At 41.1% G+C, this 24,974-nt stretch overlaps 1 protein-coding gene and 1 long non-coding RNA gene across 9 annotated transcripts in view; one reads left to right on the top strand and one right to left on the bottom strand.

Moving 5' to 3' along the window:
* Tox (thymocyte selection-associated high mobility group box) overlaps positions 1–10,128 on the top strand; it is a 297,248-nt gene extending 287,120 nt beyond the window's left edge. For 4 of the 6 annotated variants that reach the window (NM_001108654.2, NM_001436909.1, NM_001436910.1 and 1 more), the window contains 2 exon segments: positions 7,403–7,554; positions 7,864–10,128. In NM_001108654.2, the coding sequence (NP_001102124.1) occupies positions 7,403–7,554; positions 7,864–7,900 (189 nt within the window). In that variant the 3' untranslated portion in view covers positions 7,901–10,128. 6 annotated transcript variants of the gene reach the window in all.
* LOC148005661 (uncharacterized) lies at positions 8,608–24,248 on the bottom strand. 3 transcript variants are annotated; one of them, XR_015620636.1, is made up of 4 exons: positions 24,153–24,235; positions 13,977–14,078; positions 11,693–13,493; positions 8,608–10,355 (listed from the first exon to the last, which is right to left on the bottom strand). It is a non-coding gene; the product is annotated as an uncharacterized LOC148005661 (long non-coding RNA). The 3 variants fall into 3 exon arrangements; XR_015620638.1 differs by having other exon boundaries at positions 8,891–10,355; positions 24,157–24,248; XR_015620637.1 differs by having other exon boundaries at positions 8,906–10,355; positions 23,947–24,222.
* Positions 24,249–24,974: the final 726 nt, after the last annotated feature.

The following is a 24,974-nucleotide window of genomic DNA, read 5'->3' as shown; positions in this document are numbered from 1 at the left end:
ACATGTGCTAAAATGCCCTATGTTGCATAGATCTTGATGAAACAGGGTCTGTGATTTCTTTCTAATGTCATTAGGAGATGAGGCTTTCTTGACTAGGGTGACCCTTGAGTTCGATAATTGAAACAAAATGAGATCAGATTGAATTCCAAATTTAGTCGAGTCTTAGAAACAGTGAGAGCCAAACAGCAACTAGTACTTCATTTAGGAATAGACAAGGAGCTTGGAATGAGTAGCCTCCCAACGTGTAACATGCCCTGGCTGGAGTCCCTCGCATTGCAAATGCAAGGGTGTGTTTGTGGGAAGGGAGGTTATTTGTCTTCTGCATAAATAAGAAAACATGAGATATTTCTGGGCAATTTTGTGTAGTTTTATTTGAAATCAAATTTTCTTTTCAGATTTTAATTTATTTTATTTTAAGGTTTTGATGTTCTTTTGTAACTTGAGAATTAGGAACATACTCTCCAAACTCGGTGGAACATGAACTATTCTCTTAGCCCAAAAGCTCACTTTGAAAAATAGGCCAAGGTTAAAAACTACAAATCAGAGCAAACTCAGCCACTGCCTTTATCATTCAATTATGCTTTTCCCAGAGTTGTGGGAAAATACATAACCACAGGTTCTTGCAAAAATTCATACCTAGCTGTTTGTACACAGAATGCATGCTTACCCTCCGAAAAATAGGGGAAGGAGAAGCAGAAGGGTGAACCATGTCTAGGCAGTCTAAAATGCATTTTACTATGGTTACTATAGACAAGGTTTCTGAAAACTGACTACAGCAAACCCTTATATTTAAATTCTTGGAGACATTGCAGGGCTGGTGTTAGTCTTGTCCTTGTTTGATGAATGAAGAAACTGAGGCTTTGAAGGTTAGATTAATAAGCTCACAAGGTGAGAGCCGAAATTCAAATCCAGATCCAATCAGAACTCAGACGTGTCATCCCTTAGTGCTTAGTGTCTGCCTCTCAGCCTCAAGCTTTCTTGTAGATTATTAGCAGATTTGGAACAGAAAGCCTGTGTCTTCTAAGACTAAATGCTTTTAAATGTTAGTTTCTTCTCAAATCAAATCTTTTATGAAAAACAAGGGAATGCATCAACTCACTATCTTCCTTGGTTCCTAAATCAAATATATTAATATATTAATAGCTAACTGTCTTACCTACAAACCACAACCAGTTGCTGAAGTTGACTCACTAGAGGGAAGACCAAGGCGGTAACAGTTTCCCTCCAGCCAGGTCTCCAAATGCATTTATGACAAAGAGATATTCATGGGGTAGCATCTTCAGCCTTTATCTCAGACATCATTCACAAGGAAATGGACAACATTGAGTGCCTTCTTATTCTAGGGAATCAATGGTGTTTGCATGGTGAGTAAGCAGTTTGAAAACTGTCACTTACACTAGGGTGGGTTGACACCCGCTTACAGGTACTAGGGCTCTACGTCACGTGGTAATCGCTATGCTCTCATTCATCCCAAGAAAAAAAGTACAGAGGTACAATCTTGTCCCCCAGCAGCGGGACAAATATGTCCAGACAGGAGACCCTTCCTAATCCGTCCACTCTTTCCTGTACTAATACCCTGAATAACGTAAAAGTCTCCATGAATAGTTTTCAACACTTTCAGAATTACAAAAGGCTACTTGTACAAACTCAAAAGATTTATTCCAACATACAAAAGTCTTAACATAGGGAGAAAAGGAACAACTTATTGTTTTGAACAAGGTATTTTTTAGACAGTAAGTCAGCTGTAAGAGTATACCTCTGTTGATCTGTGGACTATGCCATCCGATGGAAAATTTGGTAAGGTTGAGTGCATTCAGAAATCCCAGTATCCTCATATCTGAGGACAGTAGGAGTTTCCTTACTCCTGACCAGGTTCCTGTCCTGAGACACACTACACCATAGAGAGGACTGTGAGAATCAGTCACATAGGGGTACTGCTTGAAGCTCCTCCAGAGGCAGATGAGGCATCCCAAACATCTCATCCCAAGCCAATAGAAAGCATCTGCCTTTGGACCCTGACCCACCCCACAATATATGTAAGACCCTGACCGCAAGGAATAAAAGGCACACGTGAGTTATTTCATCAAAGACTGAGAGTGTCTGTCATATCAAGCTATAACACTTTGAGCAAGAGAGTTCTCTCCCAAAGCTTTTGAAGCTGGAAGCTACTTGAAACTACTGTGATCACTTTCTACTCAATGGCACTGACCTTGGCTCCCCACTGGCCCACAGCAGTGTAAAATACTGCTCTACCACACTGACTCCAGAGCACCAGCAGCTGCAGAAGAGACCCCAGCAGCTTGCCTAGCTAGGATTCCTCCTCCCAGCTCATGTCCTCAGATAACATCTGGTACATAGGTCAGCAATTGGCATCAACGTGGGGCATGAACCCATGACCCTGAGATTAACAGTTTCATGCTCTACCCACAGTTATTCCAAAGACACCTCCCCTTTAAAAGATAAAAAAGGAGGAGTTGTGGGGCAATGGTACCATGTGACCAGACAAAAACAGGGAAGACTGAATGGATTTAGAAACCCCAGTATTCTCGTATCTGAGACCAGCAGGTATGTCATCAGTTCCCGAATGGTGCCTGTCCTAGAGTGGATACATTACCACAGTACCCCACATGAAGAACATGACCATTAATCAGCAGGCACAGAATTCTCCATCAAGATGGGCCAACCCCGAGGGTTTGGCCAATAAGCTTCCCTTCCTGGACATTCCCTCCTGCAGAAGGCATTTAATTCCTAGTCCAGCCTGAGTAAGGCATATGAACCCATTTTCCATGGTGACTCATAAACAAACAGGATGGACAAGCAAGGATAATCTCATTGAGCACTGCAGTGCCTTAGTCATAGAGCCAAGCCAAAGTCTCCAGCAGAAGGCCCCTATGCCATCCGCATTCCCTGACACTTGCCACTAAGCAAAACCAGTTCCTCCTCCCCCGGCCCTGACTCTTCATTGCTACTGCTCAGACTCCTCACATTTCCCAGCAGTGTCGGGGTATCCAGGAGTTATCTCACCCAGGTTGGGGCCCCCATCTTAGGCTTTGTTCTTCCACCCCTAAGTGATGCGTCAGAACATCTCATGAGCCCCACACCCAGAGCTGCATACGGTGAAATGCAGCCTAAGTCCTCCCGATTCTTCAGCCCAGCACAGTTCTCACGCCCCATTGGCAAGGCAGGTTATAGACCCACATATCTCAACAGGTGACTGGGGCTAGAACTCATAATAAAAGATAATGACCAGAACTCACAATGAAAGAAAACAGTTACAAAAATGACGTCAGCTAAAATGACTTTCAGCAGTTCCTTGACCACGTGAACTGTTAGTCTAATAACCATGGAATACTAAAGCTCTGAGAAGTTAAATGAGTAGTACATTCTACTATTTGGAAGAATTGTAGATTTGGCTGTGGGCTCAATTCCTTGGAAGTTCAAGAGCAGTTGCTATAATAAAAAATAATGTGTGTCCTAATATGTGTCAGGCACTGCCTGGACTCTTCCAACTCCAGGGAGCAAAGCTCTTTTTCCCTGGACCCCTAGATCACTTAAGTTTCCAAGTCCAGGGAAAAAGAGCCTTGCTCCCTGGAGTTGGAACATGGGAAGCGATAACAATCAGGTTAACAAGATAATGGACGGAAATCCTATGGCAATGACTCGGGAAGACACCGTTCATGGAGGAAGGGCAAATAGCACTCTCATAGCTCCCCTCGAGGGCTCAGGTGCCAGGGATGAAAGCTTTAAACCCTGGGAAATAGGAAAGGTCTACAAACATTCCAGCAAAGACCAGTAAACAGAAAGACAGATTCTAGGAGATGAAAATCACAGGGAGAGTATATGAGTCAAGAGCAGGTAGACAGGGCAAGGAGCCTGCAGGTTAGAGAGACGAGGAGCTCTTATTAGCTGACCGTCCTACAGCGAGACGGAACAGTCAGCACCCACTGATTGTATGTAGCATACTCTTCAGCAGCGCGTGGGGTCCTCTGTTCACGCCATCAATGAAATTTCAGCATGTAGATTCAAGTCGACCTGTGATTCATTACCCAGTCCATCTTCATCCTGTAGCTATTTGCCTCCTAATATGTTGACCACATTCCTATCTAAGTACAAAAAGAGAAACAAAATAAAAAATAATGGCTACTGTACTTTTTAAAAGTGGTCGCACATTTCAGTATTACTTTAGATACTCTATTATCCCTTTGAAAGGGAATTTTTCCTTCCCAGCAACCACATGGTGGCTCACAACCATGGTTAATGGCATCCGATGCCCTCTTCTGGTGTGCTTGACTGAAGAAAGCAAGTGTCCTCACATAAAATAAATAAATAAATTTAAAAAAAAAAGAAAATGAATTTTTCCAACAAAAAATGGTTGTTAATGTACCAGGAATAATAGTCTCATTATTTTCTTGAAGAATATCTTATTATACATTGAGTTCATGGACCTACTTTTTTTTGTTATTGTTTCAGTTTTCTTTCTGTCTCTCAGTGCACTTTTATTGTTGAATGAGGTCAAGGGAAAAAATCATTAATATCTGTCAACTTCCTTTATAACCTTAGGAAAAGAAATTTTTGTATGATACCACAGACAGATTTTCAATTTCCTTGTGTAATAAACAGCTGCTTTAGGATTTGGGTGTAATTTTAAGGTTTTCTTTTTTTTTTAAATCACATTGAGATTGATGAATAAATCAGCCATAAAGACAAAACATTGATGCCTGTTGAAAATACCTCTCCAGACAGACAGGAAATGAAATTAGTTTGCAGTCGCGTGTGGTTCTGAGGATCACTGTTTCGTGGTGCTACGGGCTTTCTCAGACTTGCTATGTAGCAAAACAAAACAGTGAAGGCTACAGAAATCTAATTAAAGAGCAAATGTCCCTTCTGACATCAAATTAATCTTTATCATGTTTCCTATTTTTATTCCAATCTGGCACCAGAAAATAAAATTTAAAATTCCAGGCATGCTACTAAACAGTTGGTGATTTTTCTCCTGGGCATCAAAATGCAAAGTATTCAGTCTCGTTTAATTAGACTGCTAAGCAAACATGTTTCCAAAAATTTATACCATCATTGTTGTTTCCTGCTTACATCCATAATAGACGTGTACTCAGCTGTAGTGTTGACCTCAGAGTCTTCTTATACAGTGTTCTGAGGAATGTTTCCATTTCTATGTTGAAAGTAAAATAATATTAAATACTATTACTTCAGTCTATACCTGTATTTTTCTTGGTCCTTGGTTGTCTGGGAAGAAGTGATTTATTCAGATGTAGATTTTGGAGGTAGCCTAATTTTCTATATTGTAAGTTTCTAGATAGCACATAATTTTGTTTTAACGTAATAATTTAAAATAAAATGCTTTTCCTGATATTCTGACTCAACCTGCAGAACAATTTCCACTGTTTGTTTTGCTTTCCCATGTGTCTGTACCTTCAACTAACCTAGGATGATTCTAATTATTATTTGTTTTGATCCTTGTTCGCTTTTAAGTTAGAGTTTGTCAGTTGTGTCCAATAAATAAATAAATAAATAAATAAATAAATAAATAAATAAATAAATCCATCCATCCATCCAACGGAGAACTTCACAGTAAAGAGATAAATAATTCTTGCAACTTACGCAGTCCCATTTGCCTTTCTTACTGTAGCATCAAATTATCTACCTACTTGATTTGTCCAGCCACTGTTGTAGACTAGGTCCTGAGACTACCCACCAAGCACTGGAAACACCAATCGCAGCCTGTGATGGGCTCAATGGTGAAAGAAACCAATACAGGGTCTCTCAGAACTCCCCTTCCTTCTGCTCTCTACCTACTCTCACACTGGACCTTAGGACAGATACGGAGAAGGTGGGCAGCAGGTCAGAACCAGAGACAATGAAGATCTCTCACTTAGATCAGTGAAGCTCCTTCCGTGCTGGGAATCCACAAGGCCCTGAAGAAGGGTTCCATCTGGGCAGGAAAGCCAGTGATGGCTGCCTTCCCTCAGGAAGATGCCTTCCTTCCGCATGCCACAGGGGCCTCCTCCAAGGCAGTTGTTCTGTAGAAAATCTATTGCTTTAAGAGTGTGTTGGGTCAACAACCAGTACTACTGAACTCTGGACTTCTGGTGACTTGTTACCCATCACCCTGAGTTTTGTCTCTCTCCACAGTTTCTGTGGGAGTAGACATGGACAAAGGTCTACAGTCTTTATCAGTGGAATGGTACATCAGTAGATCTCTAGAAGCCAACCATGGGATAAGGAAGATTGATAGCAGATGTGGTCTTCAAATCACTATATGAGGGACCACCTACACATGAGTAAAAGTCTAAGGAAATATCTCATTTAAAAATCAACCCTCCCACCATCCTGCTTAGTTTAAGGAGTATGTCGGTGAGATGTCACCTTCCAAAGCTACTTGACACTAAATTGTGCATGGTGCATTTTTAATCTTGATTCCTTGGGTGTTAAAAACCATGGCTAGCATCTGCTGCAGAGACAACCATGAGATTAATTAAGTTTCTTTCTGTGGTCACTTCCAACAAAGCCTGCCTATGCTGCTCTTGAATTCACCTGCTAAGCTAAAAATGAATTGTGTATAATGCTTTCTGTTTACCAGATATAGTTACAGACTTCAGAGATTCTGTCCTTGAATTTTTAATAGCTTTACTGGGATTAAAAGTCAACACTTCACCACTAGTGAATTAAAAGCATCTTCCTGAAGTCTAAGTATTGTTTGCCAGCTAAGAGACTTTTCAATTAAAAATATTTGCTGTCTTTACATGTTTTATTCCCTGTATTTTCCGATGGTAAGCTGTTTTCTGTCTCTGTAGTAGTCCAACAACTGATTTGAAAAAAAAAAAAAGGCTGGTTGAAATTTTTAGCTGATAGAGAAATACAAATAAAGAAAGAGAAGAAGCAGATGGTCCCATTGTGACTGAATGAAGAAAAGGGTTTTGAGTAACAATGTGTGAATAGGTACAGCCTAATAAAACACTCAGCCACCTGCTGCCTGAATCCTTCAGGAAGGCTCTGTTGCTTATTCTGGGGATTAACCATTAATGTATCTTTAGGTTGATAGAAAACATCCACTGTGAGGGGCTTGAGGTCCTTCTCCCTTTGCTCAGACTGAGTTGGCTTTTCTATATTTTTAAATTGTTTCCCAACTCAATTTATCTGCCCATGGGTGTGATGAAAGGGCTTTTGACACCTGGTTAAACGAAGGAAAGGTAAGAATAATGAGATGATGGGTGTTTCTTTTTTTTCTTTTTTTTTTTTTACTTTAAGTCAGGGAGCCCCTTCCACCGGTTCCTGCAAGAGGTGAGGTGGCCTCGCTTATTTTCAGGCGTGGATAACTACGCCTCAGATTTTTTCTTTTAAAAGGTACCACCTTTTCTCAAACGTACCTTTCCTTTTTCCTCAGGGATTTACTCTCCAACCCGACTATCAGACTATTATCAACCCTACATCTACAGCCGCACAAGTTGTCACCCAAGCGATGGAGTACGTGCGTTCTGGGTGCAGAAATCCTCCCCCACAGCCGGTGGACTGGAGTACCGACTACTGCAGTAGTGGGTAAGCAGCCGGCCATCGCCACCTGGTGGTGGAGCGTCTCACAGCGTGGGTCTCAGGTTGGGAGAGGGTCTCAGGTCCAGGAAGGCTTCAGAACAGTAACAACAACAACAACAAAAAAGGTAGCGCCATCATCTTCTAGCCTTTCCCAAAACAAATGCCTTCACGTTTCTCTTTGCTAAGGATTTAGGTCACTGTGCACTTTCTCTCTAGCTAGCGCAAATAATACTATCTTCACCGCCCAGACTTCCACTGCCACCCCCACCAACTGTGACCCCGATTTTCTTCTAACAGTGTTTTCTCTCCACACAGGGGCATGCAGAGGGACAAAGCGCTGTACCTCACCTGAAAATCTCAACACCTCTCCTTTCCACTGAGGAATTCAGGGAAACCTTTTCACCACGGATTGCTTTGGCCGCTCAAAGCAGTTCTTCATTTTATTAGAAAATACAAGTTGCTAAGCACTTAGGACCATGTGAGCTTGTGGGTCACCCACGCTGGAAGAAATAGTCATGCTTCTTTATTATTTTTTTAATCTTTTATGGACATTGTCCCTCTTCCCTGAAGGAAGTATGGGCCATTCAGATTTCTGTTGGTTTTGCTGTGAAGTGCTGCCGCTCTAGTAACTGCCTTAGCAACGGTAGATGTCTGGGGTAAAACGGTCCTGGGTTTTCCATTGGTTTTCATAATGGGTGTTTATATGAAACTACTAAAGACTTTTTAAATGGCTTGATGTAGCAGTCATAGCAAGTTTGTAAATAGCATATATGTTACACTCTCCTAGAGTATAAAATGTGAATGTTTTTGTAGCTAAATTGTAATTTGAAACTGGCTCACCCCAGTTTGTTGATTTCAGAGGGGTTAAATTGGCAAACATTCATATTTTTACTTCATTTTTAAAAAGAAAAAAAACAACTGACTGATAGTTCTATATTTTCAAAAGACTTGAAAACTATTCCCAAATCATTTTAATTTAAAAACAAATTGGCTTTGTCTTATTGATCAGACAAAAGGAAGCTCTCGTGTGGAGGGAAGCGCAAACACATTTATTTTGTATTGCAGGAAAAAAATTCTTTTTTGTATCACTTTTGTGTAATGGTTAGTAAGCGTCATCTAAGTCCTTTTATGTATAAAACTGCCAAATGCTCGCCTGGTATCTTAGCTGCAGAAACAGGTCAAACAGCGCTAAGTGATCACCGTTACCTGTGGCTCTGTGTTACTGTTCCCTCATCCGTGTCTGTATTTAATCGTTTTCTTCTCTTTTTTTTTTAATGAAACTTGTTTCGCTTATTTATGAAATAATAAATATAGGTGTTTGTAAGTAAATTTGTTAGTATTTGAAAGAGGTTTTGTTGATGCTTTAATTTTTGCTGGCAAAAAAGAAAAAAAATCCATGCTTGGTGTGAATATTTAGTTTTTACAGTGACATGAATAAAACCAAAACTGCTTTTCATTTAGTAGCAAAATAGAGTGACGAATCTGTATTTTTGCATATCTTTTGTTGACATAAATGAAAAACAATTCTACTTAGCCATCTTCTTCTCTTGAACAATACAACAGAAAATTGCCCTGGAGATCTCACACTTGCCAAGCCTAAGCAAACACCAGTGCATCCCGTTCCTAAAAAGATACGAAGAGCTATTTTTCACTTCTCCATTCCAAAACATTTAACCACCACCACCACACCACACACACCCGCTAAAAACCAAATTCAAGTTGAGTCACTCAAAATTCCTCAAGCCACATGCTTCTCATAGCATGCAGAAAACATTTAAGAATTGACCAAGGGTTCAGGAAGAGGTCAAAGAAGGATATCATGTCTAGGATCAATCTAGAAATGAAGGACTAGTAACCAGATCAGCTATAGAAATAGGAAAAACATGGAAACCGGAAGCAGTTGCTAGAAACTGTGAAATCTGCTGTCCCTCTCCCCTCTACTCTCTTCTTCCTCTTCTATGCATCCTGAGTCCCTGTAAGAGATTTGCCTGAAGGTGTTTGCATAGTTCTGATAGCAGAAGGGAAGGGTGAGGAAATGTTTCCCTTCCACGGGCTTCTGTCACGTAAATTCATCTGGCTGGACATAAAGAGAATGATTGTTTTGCGGAATGAAATAACCTCAACAATTTAAATACAAATATATCATGTAATCCAGTCAAAATTAAAAAGACAAAAGTCTTGCTTGCTTTGGATTGGTTTTTCAGACACTGTGCGAGTTGAATCACTTGGCATGTAATGACTAATAAATAATGCACATTCAGTGTTATTATTAAAATGGCCGGGGTCGAGAGCTCAAATTTTCCTGTCTTGATACTGTATAAGAATTCGTGTGATTAACTTCCCAGTTTATTGTTTGGCTGTTTAGTATTTTAGAAATATACCAGCATTATTAATTAACTAATGCCTTTTATTATTGTATTATGATAAAATATTACTTTCTCCTACATTAAGTCCAAACTGAGAAGAGTCCGACCAGCTAAGATAAGAGGTGTATCAGGAGATTGTCTGCAGCTTTTCCTGGCAGGCGAAAAGAAAAAAATACATCAAATGTGAAATAAATTATCAATTAAACTCTCACTGTACATGACTGTATTCTACTCAGACTTGAAAGGACATTCCCAGTGAAATGATGAATCTCATGTAAACCTCAGGCCAGAAGTGACAGAGTGCAAGACGCATGAACAGCTGTGATGGCCTCAAAGGTTCTTGAAGTTTTCTCACCAACCAAAGAAATTGGTTGTTTTTAATTCGGTCATCTTCAGACACAGATAACTTATATAACTTGCTACTCAGAGGATCAATGGCTCCTGGGTAAAGAGAAACATTATTTTAGGATTCAATAATGGTACTGCATCTAAAGTATCATCACTGGTCTATCCAAAATCATAATGGTGGCTCAACGGAGGAAGAAAACTGTGCCAGCGGGGAGGACTGGGTTGCATATCTAACAGGATTCCTGAGTTACATCTACATGCAAGTGAGTTGACAATAGAAAAATGAGTCAGATCATGACTTGCATGGGAATCCAATTCAGGAATAGAGCTAAAGAGGAAGTGGTGTTCTGTGATAATTATTATTTGTTTTCTTAGAGGCAAGAATTTCCTCTACGTGGGACAAGAGCTGTCCATAAAACACCAGAATTGAAAAAGCAATGTGTACCATCCTAGGGCAAATTCACTGCCCAGAAATTTTTAAAACTTAAGAATGCCAAACTTAGAATTAATGCCACCATCTCTCTCCTTCTTCCGTGCGGACGAGTTTTTCCTCTCACTCAAAAAGTCATTAGCTTGACCCATGTGTCTTGGACAGTTCTCACCTTTTGTACCAGCACAAGAAGCCATTTCTGTGCTCCACCAGAAGGATGTTGCAACTAAAGACAGCTACACTTTTAGCTGTAGCTTTCAATAGACTTTCTAAGTACTTTACAAAGCACTAAGCAAAATACACTCAAAAAGTAACTGGCAGATGGTTTCCATATTACTCCACTTAGAATCCATCTTAGAAAGCGCCAGCCTGGTAAGAAGTATAGTAAACTGACTGAGTCCGGTAGATCCCAGCATCTTTGTTAGAGGGAAGTTGCCGGCTACTAAAACAGGAAAACCTGTAATGGGGAGTTGTCCTCACATCATTGTTTATAGAACTGGAATTGACTACATTCTTATTCTACTGTGAATCCTCCTTTTTAAGTGAGCATAGAAGAACAGAAAACTCCCTTACTTGCTGATGGTTGGACAATGAATAACAGTGGCAAAGCAGGACACAAAAGTAGGGTAAGTTCAGCCTAAGTATGTAAACTCATGTAAGTCAGTCATGGCCCAAATCTCTCTGCCTGCTCTTCCCCCTTTCCTCCCCCTTTCCCTCTCTCTCCCCTTCTCCTCTTCCCCTGGCTCCTTGAAAGTGAATGATTTTCATATCCCTACCTGGAGTACTATAGCACGCAGCAGGTCCAAATTTAATGTTATAAAAAGCAAGAAAACATCGCAAATTATCCTCCATGTAAATTGTGTTGTGCTTCCTTTCAAATATAAAAATGAATGAAATATTTGCTTAAAGGGAAGCATTATGAAGAGGAAAAGAAGGAAATATTGCACCAAGATACCTAAGACTACAGAGGTTTGAAAGAGCAGGGCATGGTGGCACATACCCTTAATCCCAGCAGCCCTTGGCAGGCTAAGGCAGGAGGATCCATGCTAGTTCAATCCAGCCTGAGGCAGGAGGGTTGCTTCTGGTTCCAAGTCAGCTGGGTCTGCACAGCAAGTTCCAGGTGAGCCAGGAGTACAGTAAAACTTCTCTTAAGAAAGAAGGAAAGAGAAAGAAAGACAGGAGAGGGGGAGGAAGGAGAGAGAGAAAGAAAGAAGGAAAGAAACGAAAACATTTCTTTCTAGTCGTGACAAGCAAAAGATAAAATATATGCCCCTCAGCACAGGAAGAAGATGCAAGTGAGGAGAAGGTGCTAGACATGTAGGAGTGCTGGGAGCAAGAGAGCTCTCAGTAGACAAATGTATGGATGCTAAATTCAAACAGGCTGAGGGAACAGGATAGTGTGGGTAGACTTGGTACAGGGATAAAGGATTCATTTTCTGGATCCCACCTAAATGACACCAGGAGAAGAAAAAGTAATAGCGTCTTTAAAAGATAGTCAAAGGCAATGTTCATGCTTTCATCTGGCACCGTTTCTTGGTGCAAACAAATACATCTCCAGGTGCTGGGAAAGAGGACGGAGAGGGAGTTTGGGACCCTAAGAGAAGAAAGACCTTTAGTACTGAGTTAGAGGAAGTGGCATCTACTGTGTACAGATAGGATCAATTCCACCATCATTTTATACTTAACCAACCCTTTGTGTCCAGCCTCAGAGTATGAGCAAAGTGCAGTTGAAGAGCGTGTTCCCTGGTGGACACTCAAGACCAATGATGGGTTGTATTTCACCATCACCAGAGACAAAGCTAATTCCAGAAGCCCATCAGCATGCTCATTCCCCATTTATCAACAGCTTGCTTTCAAAAGTGAAATTTCATTCACACTGACATGAGGCCAAAAAGGGGTTAAAAAAAAAAAGGACCAGACAATAACATGGAAAAACAACCCTACAGGGAAAATAAAAACACATTTCTAAACCTTCTATGAACAAAACTACAGTCTTTGTAAAGTCTGGCATGGCCCTGTTTGACAATCGTGTGTTTACAATAAGCCCAAACATAATTGCTGTGATGGGCTGTCAGGGAAAAGATTAATTTGGCAAAGATTAGTATTGACTTGCTGTTTATTAAGGCTTTTAAACAGCTGTATCTGGCAGCATTCCTGTAAGTGGCTGTCATCACTGGAAAAGCAGCCTCACACCCCGGTGCCCGCCAGCTGTTACTGCACAGTCTTGCACGGCTCTGAACATCTCTCTCCAGGCCAAACGGCGAGTACAACTACTGCCAAATAAGCCTTTTCTTCCTCCTGTCACATTCTTTCTTTGGTGGGGATGGGGAGCCGCTCAGAGCTGAAATGTCAGCTCAAACCTGATGGTTTGAGCTGATAAAGGGGGCCGGAAACCAGTAGGTGGTTTTGGGTGCTAGGTGAACACAAACCCCACATAAGAGTGCTGCACTGTTAGTCACCTCACACAGACAAGAAAACCACAGCCTGCAACTGTTGTTGGCAAAAGGTTTTAAAGACAGAGATGTGCTAGCAAAGGTTTCAAGCCATTAGCATTCCAAAACATTTTATCCCCCCCCCCACTTGAAAAAGCCAAGGGGAAGTGGAATAAAAGTTGGATACTCTCTGTCAGTTTATAGAAAAAGCATTGAGGGTTCCTTCTTGGACAGAGAGAGAGAGAAAGAGGGAGAAAGAGAGAGAGAGAGAGAGAGAGAGAGAGAGAGAGAAGACAAGCCCCTTGGCAAAATTCATCCCTTGCTCTCATTAGCTGGAAAACTACAGGATGAGACCACTTCACTTGACATCTATAAAAGAAAAGGCAGATTGAGAATTATACTGGGTCAAACACAGTCTTTCACAAGATGTGGAGAGAACAGCCCTGTTGTGCTCTGAACACCAGGCCTTAATGGCCAAGTGCAGTAGTAGAAGTTACAGCAGCCTTCTCAGGATGGCTCCAGTGAGGATTCGTCTCAGTCTGTGTGGCATTGGTATAGGATGACCCATTTGGGCAGACTCATAAGAACATGGTGTTCTGTAATATTCTGCTACTGGCACTTCTCAGTGCCCTTTGGCACGGGGAGGAATTGACCTAAGAGCTAAGCTTTCTAGAAGGACTTAGAAGCAGATGCTAAAAACTTCGCTTACTTTGAGGTTAGTTACTGGTGCAGATGGATCTTGATGTTTAAATAAGGATGGAATCTAGACAGAACCCACACAATAGACAAATGAACCAAATGCAATGTAACTCCCAAATGTGTGCCTCTCTGCCCACCCAGACCTTTCTTCACCTCATGACAAGAGTAGATGGGGAAGGTAGACCAGATGGACAAACAGACTCCAGCTGTATCTGCCTGGCCAAGGTGAGTCTGGCTCTGCATCGGATGTTCAACCTAGGGACAAATGCAGAAGTGATTTACTGACCAAGCGATGAAGCAGGAGTGTGGCGTTAACCCATGACTCTAAGCCACAGAGTATCTTCAGTCCTAAAATAACTCTGGACATGTGGATACTAGTGGCCACTTTCTGAGGCAAGAGCCATCACCAGTGGGTTGCCTCACTCTGAGAGAACTGGCTAGATGATGGCTTAGACAGAAGTGCATCCACTCACTTGTTCCACAGCTTCTTTGGACCTCATACCAAAGCCACAGTTGATGGCTTCAATAACCGCTTGGCTTTCAGCAGAAGCTACTGCCCTACTGAAGCCTAACATTCTTGGCATGATGTGCGTGTACGGGCTGCCCCAGGTTGGCTGTAGCCTGCACTTTCATCCTGTTCCATCCATCTGACAGTATTGTGCAATTTCCTCAAGCCGAGGGGAGCCTCAGAATTCACTCCAGCACACTGTGCTGCTTCTATGATATATTTTTGGGTTTGCCTCTATTTTTGTGACCAAAAAACAAACAAACAAAAAAAAGTATCCTCTCAGACACGTAAATGTGAGTAGAAGTAATATACAAAAAGAAAGAACAATGTTTCTAAAGCGAACTGCAATTCCAGATAACATTTAAAAGTATGAGCCTACAAAGTCATTCTAGTTACTGAGTGGAATTTCCAGAATGAATATGTGTGAGAATTTGTATGTGAGATTGTGTGTGTGTGTGTGTGTGTGTGTGTGTGTGTGTGTGTGTGTGTGTGTGTGTGAAAGAGAGAGAGAGAGAGAGAGAGAGAGAGTGAGAGTGTATGTGAGTATTTTGTGCATGATCATGTGTGTGGGCATGTATGTGAGAGAGTATGTGTGTGTGTATGTATGTGTGTGAGAGATTGTATGTGTGTATAAATGAGTGAGAGTATGTGTACGTATATGAGTGTATGTCTATCAATGTGTGAGTGTGTATATGTGTGTGTGTGTGCACATGTGTAAATGTATGTGAGTATGTGTTTATGTGTGAGCATAGGGGCCATGTGTGTGTGTTCATGTGGAGGCCTGAGGACAACTTCATCTTTTGTTCCTCAGGTACTGTCCACTTTCTGTTTTCTTAGACAAACCTTTTGCTGGCTTGGAACGAGTCAAGCAGAGTAGGCTACCAGATTAGCTGGCCACTGGTATCACCAGTCATCAGTGTCGGTGGTATAAAGTGCAGGCCACCACACAGAGTTTGCTGTTGGTTTTCTTATGTGGATTCTGGGAATCAAAAACTCAGGTCGGCTTGTTTGCAAGACAAGTGCTGTATAAACGGGGCTACCACCGGGCCTGAGAGCGGTCATTTCCAACATGAGCTTTCATGACACGGTTTCAGCAAACCAAACTAAAGGGGATTTCAACACTAAATCCCTGACTCTTTAATGATTCTGATCCTTTGATTGGTTGTTTCCCATCCTTGTTTCTCCCTCTCTGATCTTGTCCTCTTCCATTTGTTACCTTCTCTTCCTCTCCCCTCCCCCCATTCCTTTCCTTCATTTCCTGATTACCTTTTTCCATTGCCGAAGACAGAATGTGTGATGTTTCATTGTGTATCAGTTTCCTGAGCAGATTCTAGTTTTCCTTCTGAGACCCTTCCCCTTCAATGCATCCACAGTAGGAGGAGGCGGAGCACCCACAGCCTGGTTTTCCCTGGCTTCCCTGTTGATCACTTTGTTAATCCCCAGATGAATGGAGAGCCAGCAGTTTTCTCCCCACCCCCATCCCTTCTTCAATGCAGGGCAATCAGTCTCTAAGGACTTTTCTATATGACTTCCCATTTCACACCACAGATGGTTTAGACAAAACCTATTAGTTTCATTTATTCAAACAGCTTCATTACACCAAAATGAGCCTTTTTTTTTTTGCATTTTGTCTAAGGGTTGGGTGTTTTTTTTTCTTCTTTTTCTTTTACCTTTTTTCTTTTTCTTTTTGTAGATGTAAAGAAATTTGCTCATGTCCCTACTGCCCAACAAGCTCTTGAGCAGTGGAGCTGATGAATACGTGCTCTAAGAGGGAATCTACTTTTAAAAACAGAACTGAAATTCTGGGCAAATTTGATTGATGCATATTTCCATGAGTTTGCCTTTCTCCATGACACTAGTTTTGATCCTTTCAATTACAGTGAATCCATACACAGGATTGGTCAAACATGGCTCTTTATTTCACTTTATTTTGATGTCATTACTTAGAGAATATTTCAATTTGGACAACATACCATCCTGGAGAGGAAATAGAAAGGAGTACTTCAGAGAATGCACGTTGAAGGAGAGAGTGCAGATAAACAACGCAAATCTTTTAGAATATCATGGATAGCTGTAAAAGGCTGGCTTGCTGTCACCTTGGGCTCAGTTCCTATACTAGCACAAGAAACAAGAAGAGAACAAGATCTCCTAAGGTATTTAAATAGTAAAGTACTGCCTTGAATTAGGCATTGATGGTCTCTAGTCAACTAGACTGGAAGAACTGTAGTCCACTCTAAAAACCTGACTAATTTCTCAAAACATAGAGGTTCATAGTTCTCCAACTTGAGTTCCCAATCCCACTTCCTGCCTTCCTTTGTGGAATTTCTGACTTCATTGTCTCAAGAGGTATTTACATTCTGTATGTTCACTTGAGGGATGTGTGGGAACTAGGACAAGATCTTAATATGAATCATCTGCTCCAGACTGGCCTCAAATCTGCACTCCTCCTGTCTCAGCCTCCTGACTGCTAAGCTTGCAAACATACACCATTATATCTAAATCCCTCAGAAAACCTAAAGTCACTAAAGACTGAATGATAACACCCAAGTTCAACCTGTAGCATGTCAGCATTCAAGCCTGATGCTGCTGACCACTCGGTTTAAAATTAGCTCTTCAGTGAGCTCCTTAAACTTCTCCAGCAAGATGCACAGCAAAACACCTCCATGGTAATGGACAAGAGATTATTTTTAGCTACTGTCCATAGTTGTAAGCTATATGCCTACATCCATGACTCTGAAAGTGCCATGGAGGGATCCAACACTAAAATTTCATTTCCCAAACTTTAGTAGATATCTGGGTTCCATTTCCCACTAATGTGATATATCCAGGCTAAAGGGCTATTCATAGACCAGCAATTTCATAGCTACTCCATCCGTTCCTATAGAGGAGTCCATACACTGTTAGATGAGGGGAGGTCAATCTAAGCTTACCATCAACTTTGGAAATTCAGAGACTCTCTGATGCTAATGCACTAGCTTAGAATCAATATTCAGAATTATATACAGACAATAAAAACATTTTCCGCTAGCTTATTTATTAAAATACTTTAACTGTCTGTCTTTCATGACAAGACCATCAGAGCTAAACAGGTGAGAACTGTAGGGTACTCAACAGCCCATCTCTGTTACTGACAACATGAAGAAGACATGCGGGTCATCCTCGTTGCCTCCTAAAGATTCTAGGAAAGAAGAAAGCAGAACAGACAGGGGAAATTAAAAATAATACTGCCTGCCAGGAAACCACAAAATTTTCTAGAAGTCTCCAACAGACTTGCACCTGTGCCTTACGAGTTCCACACGGACATCACTCAGTACTCATTGCTCCATAAACTCAATGTCCTATGGGCAAGGAAGGCAGAAAGAAGTAGGAGCATCTACCATCCCAACCTCTGAGTACCCCTACTAACTCTGTTCTTGAGAACACTCACAGTCATGTCGAACCATGAGTTCTACGTCTATCTTCGCCATTCCATGCTGCTTTGACAATACTGAAACCCTCCTCCAAGGTTTCTCTCCTACTTGTTCTAAATGCTAAGTCACAGTTCAATTGACCACAAATGGACAGTACCACTCTACAAGGATCTGTCTAAAACAAACTCACAACCTATCAGTAAAGGGCAAACCCTCTTCCCAAACCCTGTCCCTTGAATGACGGCTCAATGTCATCCCTCTGAGTTTCTCACTTCTCATAGAGGTGTGATACTGCTTAAGTGCTGAATCCTTCAGCTTACAAATTCCTGAAGTACTGTGTGCTGTTGTATTCTTACCCAGGGCCTTCTTGTCATTTCTCTGTTGTTCTCTGGACCCTCACTTTAGTGAGACATGGGGTCTCAGGTCTGCTTACAGACAGCCTTTTGTGCATTTTTAATACACAGAATCTTTGTTCCAACTCCCATGGCCCTCCATTTTTAATAGGAGGCTGGTGTGTACAACCACACAGAACCTAGCAACAATAGATGCTGCTTGTGTCTGATCTTCAACTGTATATCCCAAAAGTTAGAATGTGATGATTGAAGTCCTTGTCAGTCCTGAACACACAAGGCTCGAATGCTTACCTTGCAATCATTCTCCCCTTTCATCTCCTTTCTGAATTTTCCCCTCTTGTTAAATTGGGAATTCTCCTTTTAACATTCTTCAACACTGTTCCTCTCTTGCAAAAAGAATTGAAAGCATAAATATTGCTTTTAAATTGTTTCCCCCGCTAGATTGAGAGTTGGGCTTACTTAGGCCCCAAGCAGCTTACTGGTTATTCCAGGATCCATAAGTCTAGTACCAGGTAAGCAAGAACGATAAGTATCAAATGGATGCTTTATTTTATTCTTCTGGGCTCCTTTTCAGCAATAGATGCAAGAAGACATCAACCAATTGAGTCCTTTTGCAGAAGTAATATGCTGAATTAATAAACTCATTAATCAATCAATCTCGACAGCAGGTTCACTCTTCGCCTTACTGTTTTATGTTCCCAAATGAGACATACATATAGCCTTTCATTTTAACATGCTGTAGGCAACACAATAGCAGGGCCACTGTCTAAACCCCAAATGTTTTGTGCATTCAGAGCTAAGAGTCTAAGTAAGGCTGGTTAAAAGATGTGGTTTGCTTTTGGTCCTGCAGCCACAGTGGAACTGTATTTGCAAAGATAAATCAAGAACCAAGAGTAGGGGTGAGAAAGAGCTCAACTATATGATCAGAAGATGAAAATAATGAATTCTAGTCATTCTAAGTTGAAGGAGATGTTTCTCACCAACTGGAATAAGGAAAAGGATAGAAAACGAAAAGACTAGTGGGAATAGCAAGCAGTATGAGTGCACAGCTGGCTTTGGGTGAGATAAGAGTAGCCAATGTGGCTTTCATATATATTCAAGGATATGATGACAAGTGTCCCTGGAGAAATAAAAAGAATGTTCATTACAACACTGTGTTACGTGTAATTGTTAAGACCAAAACATTCTAATTTTTATTAGTACGAAAGTAGGCAAAACAGAGAAATTTCATACAGTTCATTAGAGCCAATTAGGCATGACCCAGAGACTTGGAATAGTGGCGCATATCTATTATCTAAGCCTCTAGACAAAGACAGGAGGATTACAGGGTTGCAGCCATCCTGAGCTCTATACCAAGACCCTCTCTGAACCAAAAAAGGGGGACTGGGTAGAAATCCAGTCCTGTATGTGTTAATACTGAATTTTAAGGCAGATAATAATGCCTCAGGCATAATATCAGTTGTATAAAGTTGAAAGCATGTACACAATAATATATACTGACTGTAGCAATGTATATATGCAAAAGAAGTATCAAAATATATATGAGAATGATGAGCGAGACTCTGAGAGCAGCCTTCTCTCAGAAGGCAAGGAAGATCAGAGAGCTTTATATAGAAACATCAGCTGTCTCAATGATGTTTTATTTCTTTTTTTAAAAATGTACCCAGGGCGAAGAAGATGACTCCATAGATAAAGTGCTTGCTGTGCACGTATGAGGACCTAAGTTTGCATCCCTAGTCCCCACATAAAAGCAAGATGTGACGGCACACATCTGTAAATCCAGCACTGAGGAGGAAGGCAGAGAACACTGGAGCCGCCACAGGCTCGTGGGCCAAACCAGTCTAGTGCATTGTTAGTGCACTGCACGTTCAATGAGAAATTCTCTCAAAAAGTAAGGTGGAGAGCAATAGAAAAAGGCATGTGATGTCAGTCTCCGATCATGACATACATGTACACATGGGCAAATGTACCTACATATACACATCCATATATCTCTCTCTCCCTCCCTCCCTCCCTCCCTCTCTCTCTCTCTCTCTCTCTCTCTCTCTCTGTCTCTCACACATACACACACAGAGACAGACAGACAGACAGACAGACGCAGACACACACATACACACCAACACACACACACACACACACACACACACACACACACACACACACACACACACACAGAAAGTGCAATGTGCATTCAAAATGGAACCTAATGTTAAGATTCTATGAATTAGGTGATGGGTACATTGATCTTAATTTTAATATTATGTGTTGCTGAATATATATTTTAAATATTCCAAAACTCGATTTTTTTTAAAGATTTATTTATTTATTTCAAGTATGTGGGTACACTGTCACTGTCTTCAGACACACCAGGAGAGGGGATCGGATACCATTACAGATGGTTGTGAGCCACCATGTGGTTGCTGGGAATTGAACTCAGGACCTCTGGAAGAGCAGTCAGTGCTCTTAATTGCTGAGCGATCTCTCCAGCCCCAAAAGTCAGTTTTTATTTTTAAGCCAAAATGCCAGATAAATCAAAAACATTTAAGTCCTAAAACATTACATTCTTCATTATTTCCATTTTTGGCTTTCCCAGTTCTTACACTGACTACCACTTGCCCATGGTTTCATAAAAATATGAATGTCCACAGAATTCATAGGTGTAATTCACATTGATAACATGGAAAAAGCTTAGTTGTGCATTTGTGTCAGCACAATAGGAGTGACAACTTAATAAAATGGACAAGACAATAACAAAAACAACAACTACAATAACAATAATAATAATAACAGCAACAATAATGTTGATGCAGAATCGGATGTTTGGGTCTGAATTATGAGGTGTGCAAGATTTGTAAAGAACATTCTCTTGCATGTGGCCCGAGAAGCCAGAAAAAGCTTGGGATTTCCTCAGCACATAACAGACTTACTAGGTCCTCAGGAACAATCAAGATGTCCTGCTCTGCAGACATTCTATTACTGTGAATTCGTGATAGAGATTTCTAAATCCTTTAAGCAAACATCTAATTATGTCTCCTATCCTTTCTCATTTGTTTCTTCTGGGGTAATATGACATTGCCCCTTGTATATTGTGACTCAATTGAAGAACAGGGAAATTTCCAGATTACTAATATTTTTATGTCTGAAGAAAAACTGTAGTCTAACACCACCACACATTTTTTTCTAAGCTGACTTGTATTTAAGCTAGGAATTTTGGGGAAATATAATTAATATCTCAACAGGTGGCAGAAAAATATAAAAGCAAACCTTGGTCACCATTGCTAACATTTAAATGTGGCTTGAACTTAAACATCCTGTGTTGATGGTATCTCTAAAGAAGGGGAGCTTGAGACAGGCCATAAATCACTGGGGTGTGACATCATAAAAAAATTCAACAGTTCAGAGAGTCTAGTGAATTTGCAGCTATCTGTGTAGAACTGCTCTAACTTCCTGCCTGATGATGTGGTTGTCTCATGTCCCACCGGGTCCTACCATTAGTAGCTATCACGCTAACTCAGGTACCTATAGACACATTCATGCCATTCCTAAATCTTTCCAAGGTTGGAGCCAAAAAAAAAAATGGCTAGATAATGAAGTAAATTCTATGACAAAAAATGAAAGGATGGTTTTGTTATTATCTGTTCATCTTAAGATGTTTGTTTAGTTAAGATGTATTCGAATTTTATAGCATTTTGTTTTGAAGTTACACATTTCCCAGACTGGTCTAGAACTTGAAAAGTAGTCCAAAATGACACTGAACTTCTGATCCTCATTCTTCTACCTCTCAAGTGCTAGGCTTACATCTGCAGTACCACCCCTCATTTACACATTACAGAGCATCAAACCCAGAGCTTTGAGCACACTAGACCAGCACTCTACCAACTTGCCCCCCCAAAAATGTCTACCTTTACTATTGTGGTTGTCTGAATTGATATGGCCCCCATAGACTTATGTGTTTGAAAGCTTGGCCCATGGGGAGTAATACTATTAGGAAGGGTGGCCTTGTTGGAGGAAGTGTGTCACTGTAGGGCCAGCTTTGAGACCTCCTATGCTCAAGCTCTGACCAGTGTGGGATAGAGTCTCCAGCTGCCTTTGTATCAAAATGTAAGACTCTTGGCACCTCCAGCACCATATCTGCCTTGAAGCTGCACTTCCCATCATGATAATAATGGACTGAACCTCTGAAACTGTAAGACAGCCCCAATTAAATGTTTCCCTTGATAAGAGTTGCCATTGTCATGTTGTCTCTTCACAGCAATTAAACTCTAAGACAAACATGGACTCTTCACACTGAATTTATCCCGTAGTCTCATAAAGATACCAAGAGGAAAAGAAATCTTTTTTTTTTTTTTGGTTCTTTTTCTTCGGAGCTGGGGACCGAACCCAGGGCCTTGCGCTTCCTAGGCAAGCGCTCTACCACTGAGCTAAATCCCCAACCCCAAAGAAATCTTAAACATGCTTCTGAAGACAAAACCATACAGCTTGGGTGGAGAATATTGCCCACTGCAAAATCCTCACTTCTTCTAGCCCTAGATGATGAGTCTTCTCCCTGTGACTGTGTCGAATGGGTGCCATGTCTCATCTGAAACTTCAAGTTTCTCCTAAATCTCTCACAGAAGTATTTCAGGAGAAGGACCGCAACAGCTCACTTATTCTTTGCCTTTTCCAAGGCTTTCACTCCTTTACAGAGACATCTTTTTAACTCAGACTTTTACCACCCACAGTTGCACAAGAAAGTTACTTGAAGACTCCAATATCTGCTCAGTGCTGAACCTCAGCCAGGCCCAAGCAGGCTGTCTTTGCCTCTTGGGGTGGCTTCCTGGCTCTGCCTTTGCATCAGATTTACATGTTACTTTTTCTATGCAAACACTGTCATTTTTCTAATGCATCTATGTTTTAATAAAAGTGAAATTTCAAAAGAAATTTATTGTTCGCCCACAAATTATAAATGCTATTTTTTCCCAACCTGTCCTCTCTTTCTCCTCTCCACTCTTCTTTTCGCTCTCTCTTCTTTCCCTCTCTCTTGTTCACCTCTTCTTTGCCTCCCTCCCTCTTTATGAAGCCACCCTGTAAATAACAGTGCTTACTCCTTAAAGCCTAAGGCTACTCTTGGCCTTAATCAGAGAAACCTCTCTTTGCATTGAACAGAGATAAACACAGCTATCCATAGCTGCACAAGACACTGAAAATAAAGGACAATTATGGGCTCAGCCCTTGACATGACATTTATGCTCAAGGCTCACTAAACTTTGTGGAAAAGGAGGAAAAAAGAATGTAGGGCTATGAGATAAGACAAAGGGATGCAAAGTGCCTTCTTCTGAGCATAATATCACCATGGCGATAAAAAATTCACAGCAGCTGTGCCTACTGGCACTTAGCCTACATAAGTAGGAACTGCCTAATGGTCAGCTATGGATGAAGAAAGGGCTCAGAGGGAAATACAAAGTTCTGATGATCTATTGGAATTAACAGATTCTAGGAGAGATGGTGTATTCACTGATAAACCCTAGAAGCTTGATGTAACTAACCAATTAATATTCCAAATTCTGGGTCACACAGACAGCCATACTCTGTAGGACACCAAACAAAATGAAAACTAGCAAACAAGGGAAAGATATTTGTAAAGAAGAAGGGGAGCTGACAGGGATAGAAAAGAGATGAAACAAGGAGGAGACTACCTACAATGTGCTAATTACATATATGTAATTGTCCAAGAACAAAATTTATCAAAAGAGACATAGGTTGAAAAGCCAGGTTGTATATCATGTAAAATAGAGTTCTGTGTGAAGAAGAGACTACACACAGAAAACAGAAGTGAGATTATTTTGAACAGCCCAGATGTATGCACACCTTACCTCTGAGTCACACAATCCATTGCTGACTGATTTCATCCCATAGAGCCTCTATTTCTTCCTCTTAAAAGCAAAAGCAAAAACCAAAAAAAAAGCACACTAACATCTCAGAGGTTGATGACAAGCTGATGGAGGATAAGAAAGCATGATACAGGAGAGGCAAGGTCTTATATACATAAAAAACAGGTCCCTAAGTAGCATCAACTCACCCACCATAGAGCAGCTGTCTGGCTCCAATTTTGCCACACATGGAAGAGAAAAAACACCCTAGACCTTAGTGGTTCTATCTATCAAGACCTCTGAGCAAAGACTCTTCTAAAGGCACTGTGGTTTTTCTGATCTAAGAATTCATTTCACTTTCCAAACACTCAAGTAGTCAGAAACTGCTGAGGGAACACACTTTCTTTGTCATCCTGTGACTGCTGATACTCAGGTAGCCAGGGTTGAGCACTCTATTCTAGAAACTTATATCTAGCAGATGTTTCTTTTTTTTTTAATTAACTTAAGTATTTCTTATTTACATTTCGAGTGTTATTCCCTTTCCGGGTATCCGGGCAAACATCCCCCTCCCCCCTCCCCTTCCTTATGGGTGTTCCCCTCCCAACCCTCCCCCCATTGCCGCCCTCCCCCCAACAGTCTAGTTCACTGGGGGTTCAGTCTTAGCAGGACCCAGGGCTTCCCCTTCCACTGGTGCTCTTACTAGGATATTCATTGCTACCTATGAGGTCAGAGTCCAGGGTCAGTCCATGTATAGTCTTTAGGTAGTGGCTTAGTCCCTGGAAGCTCTGGTTGCTTGGCATTGTTGTACATATGGGGTCTCGAGCCCCTTCAAGCTCTTCCAGTTCTTTCTCTGATTCCTTCAACGGGGGTTCTATTCTTAGTTCAGTGGTATGCTGCTGGTATTCGCCTCTGTATTTGCTGTATTCTGGCTGTGTCTCTCAGGAGCGATCTACATCCGGCTCCTGTCGGTCTGCACTTCTTTGCTTCATCCATCTTGTCTAATTGGGTGGCTGTATATGTATGGGCCACAT

This window comes from Rattus norvegicus, chromosome 5, assembly GCF_021556685.1.
Source record: "Rattus norvegicus strain SHRSP/BbbUtx chromosome 5, alternate assembly SHRSP_T2T, whole genome shotgun sequence".
NCBI classification, from domain to species: domain Eukaryota; kingdom Metazoa; phylum Chordata; class Mammalia; order Rodentia; family Muridae; genus Rattus; species Rattus norvegicus.
The sequence above is the reverse complement of the archived record's forward strand: the minus strand, read 5'-3'. Positions and strand labels throughout refer to the sequence as shown.